Source organism: Arachis ipaensis, chromosome B03, assembly GCF_000816755.2.
Source record: "Arachis ipaensis cultivar K30076 chromosome B03, Araip1.1, whole genome shotgun sequence".
Lineage (NCBI taxonomy): Eukaryota > Viridiplantae > Streptophyta > Magnoliopsida > Fabales > Fabaceae > Arachis > Arachis ipaensis.
The window spans coordinates 132,022,629-132,029,641 of NC_029787.2; the positions used below are offsets into that span (position 1 = coordinate 132,022,629).

Genomic DNA, 7,013 nt, shown 5'->3' on the forward strand with positions numbered 1-7,013 from the left:
TGAAATAAAAAAATCAGAGTTTAATTTTAATATATTAATTATATAAAATATTTTATATGATTATTTAATTATATTTTAATTTTAAATAATTATTTATATAATAAATTTAAAAAATAATTATTTTTAATAATATAATAATACATAATTAGATACACAATTAACTTATATTTTGATATATAAAACCCCCCTGATTAGCGTCACTGATATGAACACATGTTACTTCCTGGAAGCTACCCTCTCCACTTTTTGGATTTTAGTTTCATTCTCAATTCATAGAATAGTCAAAGCCTGAGACAATCTTAACCTTTGACCAAACACAAGCTACTATAAATCCATACACTACCAAACCCACCATCCTTTCTTTCAACCAACAACCACTACTCTTCTCTCTTAGCTTCTTAATCAACTCATAGTTAGAGTAACTATATATATATATATATATATTCATGAGTGGTGCCATGGCTGCTACTACTACTGATCATCATAAGTGGATGATGCAGTTGTATGAGCAGCCTCAGATGGATTGTGATGGAAGCAACATGGCTCCTCCTATCATGGAAGCATTTTCTGATGCAACTGTGGTGACAACTATGTCACCAGAGAGCAGCAGCATGATGATGTTGAGCCAAATAAGCAATAGTAGTAGTAGTACTAGTATTAGTAATGTTCAGTTGTTAAGTCCAAAGAGAAATAATAATAATAATAGTGCATTCAAACCAATCAGAAAGAGATCAAGAGCTTCTAGGAGAACCCCAACAACCCTACTCAATGCTAATACCAATAACTTTAGGGAATTAGTTCAGAAATTTACAGGCTGTGGTAGCACTCACATGTCTCTATCAATCCATAAGGGACCTATTACCTTGAATTTCCAACAAGGAAGCAATAATAATGATAATAATCACAAGATGATTCTTCATCATTATCATCAGCAGCAGCAGCAGCAGCAGAATAGTACAACAACAAGTGGAACAGTTTCACCATTTGGCACCAGAACTAGTAATTATTATTTCCATAATCAACAAGCTCATAATCATGATGTAGCTGCAGTGATGCCATCATCACAAGAACAGCAAAGTGGTGGTGGTGGCTTAATCTCTACCTCCTTGGACTCTAATCTTCCTTCTTATGATGTTGATTACTTATCATCATCAAGGCCTACCAGCATGGATGCCTCTGAAGACTTTGGTTTGCATCAACTAACTGTGAATGATTTCTCCAACAATGGAATTAAGGGGAGTGGTTTCTTCATGTGATGATTGGTTTTGATTCATTTATGAAGAAAAAAAAAAAAAACACATATATATATATGTCTTAGTTATTTATTAGCAAGAGAAGTATGCACTTCTCTTTAGTCAACTGTTGTATGCATATGCTACATATACATAAAACAAGAATAATTCCTGTTTCTTTTATTATTATCAGTTCAATTCAATTTGTTTTGTTGTGCTGCTTTTCTAATGGAGTTCAATTTGTTCTCCTTCAATACAACAATTTCTTATTCTGTTGTTTGTACAGTATGTAGTTTATATATATGAATATTGTTTCTTTATTTGTAATCTCCATTGATATAAAAAAAAAAGAGCTTCCATTATCCAGCAATTGAATTGATATTATATTTTATTGATATGATAACTAAAATTGTGAAGATAAGATCATACTCTTTGTCTACAAGCAAATAGCATAATTTAAAGTTGAGTAACTTTATATTATATTGCTCCAGATGAATTATTGGTTGAATATTGTATGAGTATAATTGTTGATTTAAGGTAGATTTATTGTGGTGACTGTTATGATAATGAGGAAGGGTATGTTGAATTGAAAAGAAAGCAGATTTGGACCCGAAAAGGGTGGCAAAGTCCGAGTTTTAGAGGAGATGCTGCCGAAATTTTATAAAAATTAGAGATTTTGGTTTATATGATTATTTAAAAAGATTTAGATTCAAAGGTTATATGGTTTGATTTAGAGTTATTAAGAAAAGGTTTAATTACTCTGCAGGTCCCTATAGTTTTATCGAATTTTCAATTAGGTCCCTATACTTTTTTTCTTTTCAATTGGATCCCTATATATTATTTTTTTTTTAAATTAACCTTCCATTCAAACCATTTGTTATTACTTATAATTATATTATTCTGCCATGAATATAATATATAAAAATGTTGTTAAAAGTACATAATATTTGACTTTAAATATTCACCCTTATTTGCAAAAGGGGTACATGTGAGTCGTTATACACGTGCAGCTGTGCATGTTGGCTTGAAAGAATTAATAATAATAATATTTATTATTCTATTCTAATTATAATAATAATAATAAAGTGCATGCATGCATTCGCAGCTTCTCAACAAAAGAGTCACCCTTCACATTATCGTTAGGCCAAGTGAATGTAAATGCTATTTGGCTCTTGGAAAGGTCACCTTACTATATATGTGTGTAATTCCAGTTTCCACACGCACCCATCACCCATGCTAGCTAGCTTCCTTCATCATGCCTCTCTTTCACTTCATACATTATTTTTCGTCGTATTCTTAAGTGTGACCCCCCACAAGAGCCAGGCCACCATCCACTGGCTCCAATTTAATACATAGTCATAGTACTGCTACTATTTGTTTATTTTTATATTTTTTCTTTCAGAAGAAGGAAGGATTCAGCGATACCAATCATCTTGCTTGGCTATTCGTGTCCGCAATTATTAATTCAAATTAATATTTGATTAAACTATATGTATACATGAACTTTCTTTTTCTTTTTCTTTCCAGCATGAAAACGATACTTTTGTTTGGCGCTTCTTGGACAAGTATATTTTATTGGTAGAATATTTTAGGTGAAACTCAAGTGCAGTCGACTTCACGTGAAGTTGATAATTGAGAACTGTTAGATAATTTGACCAATTTGACTAAATTTTTATCTAATAACTTTTAGTTATCAACTTAACGTAAAGTCGACTGCACCTGAATTTCCACCACCAATTATATGCGTAGGTGGAATTCAATCATAATTCAACTTATTTTAAATTGATGATTAGATAAAATTACATTTTATTTGAATTTAATTTTGGTGACCTTTCCAGTTTAAATTTATTTTTAAATAATAAATTTAAAAAATAATTATTTTTAATAATATAATAATACATAATTAGATACACAATTAACTTATATTTTGATATATAAAACCCCCCTGATTAGCGTCACTGATATGAACACATGTTACTTCCTGGAAGCTACCCTCTCCACTTTTTGGATTTTAGTTTCATTCTCAATTCATAGAATAGTCAAAGCCTGAGACAATCTTAACCTTTGACCAAACACAAGCTACTATAAATCCATACACTACCAAACCCACCATCCTTTCTTTCAACCAACAACCACTACTCTTCTCTCTTAGCTTCTTAATCAACTCATAGTTAGAGTAACTATATATATATATATATATTCATGAGTGGTGCCATGGCTGCTACTACTACTGATCATCATAAGTGGATGATGCAGTTGTATGAGCAGCCTCAGATGGATTGTGATGGAAGCAACATGGCTCCTCCTATCATGGAAGCATTTTCTGATGCAACTGTGGTGACAACTATGTCACCAGAGAGCAGCAGCATGATGATGTTGAGCCAAATAAGCAATAGTAGTAGTAGTACTAGTATTAGTAATGTTCAGTTGTTAAGTCCAAAGAGAAATAATAATAATAATAGTGCATTCAAACCAATCAGAAAGAGATCAAGAGCTTCTAGGAGAACCCCAACAACCCTACTCAATGCTAATACCAATAACTTTAGGGAATTAGTTCAGAAATTTACAGGCTGTGGTAGCACTCACATGTCTCTATCAATCCATAAGGGACCTATTACCTTGAATTTCCAACAAGGAAGCAATAATAATGATAATAATCACAAGATGATTCTTCATCATTATCATCAGCAGCAGCAGCAGCAGCAGAATAGTACAACAACAAGTGGAACAGTTTCACCATTTGGCACCAGAACTAGTAATTATTATTTCCATAATCAACAAGCTCATAATCATGATGTAGCTGCAGTGATGCCATCATCACAAGAACAGCAAAGTGGTGGTGGTGGCTTAATCTCTACCTCCTTGGACTCTAATCTTCCTTCTTATGATGTTGATTACTTATCATCATCAAGGCCTACCAGCATGGATGCCTCTGAAGACTTTGGTTTGCATCAACTAACTGTGAATGATTTCTCCAACAATGGAATTAAGGGGAGTGGTTTCTTCATGTGATGATTGGTTTTGATTCATTTATGAAGAAAAAAAAAAAAAACACATATATATATATGTCTTAGTTATTTATTAGCAAGAGAAGTATGCACTTCTCTTTAGTCAACTGTTGTATGCATATGCTACATATACATAAAACAAGAATAATTCCTGTTTCTTTTATTATTATCAGTTCAATTCAATTTGTTTTGTTGTGCTGCTTTTCTAATGGAGTTCAATTTGTTCTCCTTCAATACAACAATTTCTTATTCTGTTGTTTGTACAGTATGTAGTTTATATATATGAATATTGTTTCTTTATTTGTAATCTCCATTGATATAAAAAAAAAAGAGCTTCCATTATCCAGCAATTGAATTGATATTATTGATATGTGATATGATAACTAAAATTGTGAAGATAAGATCATACTCTTTGTCTACAAGCAAATAGCATAATTTAAAGTTGAGTAACTATATTGCTCCANGATTCATGAAGCAGGTTTCAAATATTCAGTAAGATTGAATAGAAGAGGTTTCAGAAAGTGATGTGATTGAGTAGTCATAAGGTATGGTTTACTTGGTAAATTAACTACTAAGAGTAACTTTGACCATAATTAACTTAGGAATAAAAACTCTTATAAATAGATTTATAATAAGGGAAGAATTCCTAGAGATTTGTGTTTATAATGATTAGAGGTTGAGAAGAAAATTTTTAAAGATGGTGTGTGAACAAAAACACTCTACATTTGATCTAATGACAGCATAAAAATTTTATTATTATCATCATTATATCATAACTTATCTTTTGTTGTAATATTTTATTGAACCCAAAGTTGCACCCCATTTGTTTTAAATTTAAAAAAAGAAAAAAATGGATGGAGTTTTGGTCAACAAATGGACAAATTCAAGTGAGGAAGGTTGCAATGTTGCAGAATTGAATTGGAATTGCTAACTGGTTTTGGCTTCATCTGTATATAATTCCTTATCCCACAAGTCTACCCTTATCTTCTTATTCAAGCCATCATATTCATATTTGTCTTTTGTTATGCCGCTTAGTTAAATTTTAGATAATTCCAAGTTTGATTAGTTTAGTTTCACGTGCAGTTTACAATATAACGTTATTCTAATCTTTGAAAATAACAATAATGTTTGTTTATTTGTTCCCCCAAATTAAAAGATGAGTAATTATCTCCACAATTCTTATTTATTAGTAAGAGAGTCAATTTGTTACAAGACGTACAACGTGATGTCTTTATTTATTTATTTCATAGTCTTTTGAACAGAAACTACTTACTATGCTTTACATCTCATCAAATTTGTATTTATAATAGTCAACGAAAAAGAAAAAAAATTATTTGTAATTATAATTTTTAATGTAAAACTAAGAGAGTACTAACTAAAAAAATCATTACTATTAAAACTTAAAAAGGCATATTCTTTCTTTACGTTTACGACGTAAATAGTTATAAAAAAACATATATAATTAAATGATTGTGTAAAATATTTTATACTAATAATACATTAAAATTAAATTTATTTTCAAATTATATTATTATAGATAAAATACTATTTTAAATCTTAATATTTGAGTTAATTTTTACTTTTGTCTCTATCATTAAATTTTTTTATATTTACCCCAAATACTTTAATTCATCTTATTTTTATTCTCATCAAAATTAAAACTTTAAACAAAAAATATCATTTTTCTCTTGTTGTTATCTTTTTTTCCTACCAATTTCATTCTCATATCAAAGTATATTTAGTCTAGTATATTTTCGACGCAAAATTTTAAAGATAAAGACTAATTGAAATAGCGATTAACAACATAATTAACTTTGTTAAAGCTGCGTTTATTCTCTGAGACTAGAACTGAATATTATGTTTGGTGGTTGCAGATTAAAACTAAAATTTTAGTCTTGGGACACAAAATTTCAATCCCTTTAATACATTCAAAAAATAAAGACACAAAAAAATAAAATTTTGAGACAAAGACTAAAACCTTAATATTTATTTTCAAAAATATTCTTATTTGACTTTTCAAATCTCAAATCTATCCCTCAATTTCATATTTATTTTAAATCAAACATGGTATTGAAATATAACTTGGTTTATTGTATTTTATATTAAATATAATATAGAGACTTAATTTAATTTCTGTCTCTCAGTCTCTATTTTCTAGTATTTGTCTCTCAATCTCAATTTCTCTTCCAAACAAAGCTTAAGAGACTATAATAAAAGACATTTCATTGACATCTATATTCTTACTAACAAAAAGATTATAAGTGAGAACTATTTGAAGAGGAGAATTTTATAAATGTTAGTAATATATCATATAACTATTCATGTTGTCTCTTCTTATCGACTTAAACTTTAGAAAAAGTAATATCATGATATTCCAAAAGAAGAAAAATAACATAAATTAATGATTATTCCACCTTGCAAATTGTTTGAATCTGGAGCAATTTTTCCAGTGAATTAGACAATGGGATCCAGCACATACCTAAGAAAAAAGATAACCTTTCGTTGTTTGTTTCCCAAATCCACGTTGCTCTGCTAAGTCAACTCTTCTAGATATGTTTCCGTACTAAACGAGTCTTAACTCTTAAGTCTTAAGCAACTAAACTTCACAAATTTTGTGAAGTTTCATATTTTGAGAGACAACAAAACTCTATTTTCAATTACAAAACTGCTTCCTTTTTATTATACTTTTCATTCTCACGTTAACAAGCAAAATCATCGGCAACCTTCTGATGGAATTAACAACAGAAAATGTTCAACCAAAATATGAGAGAAA

General features: G+C 29.7%; 2 protein-coding genes across 2 annotated transcripts; both read left to right on the forward strand.

Moving 5' to 3' along the window:
- Positions 343-1,456, forward strand: LOC107633841 (target of Myb protein 1). Its single transcript, XM_016337438.2, has one exon. The coding sequence runs from the start codon at positions 447-449 to the stop codon at positions 1,254-1,256; it is 810 nt and encodes a 269-aa protein (XP_016192924.2). The 5' UTR covers positions 343-446; the 3' UTR covers positions 1,257-1,456.
- On the forward strand, positions 3,447-4,244 carry LOC107631489 (target of Myb protein 1). The gene has a single exon (XM_016334949.2). It carries the CDS (start codon positions 3,447-3,449, stop codon positions 4,242-4,244), a length of 798 nt encoding a protein of 265 aa, XP_016190435.2.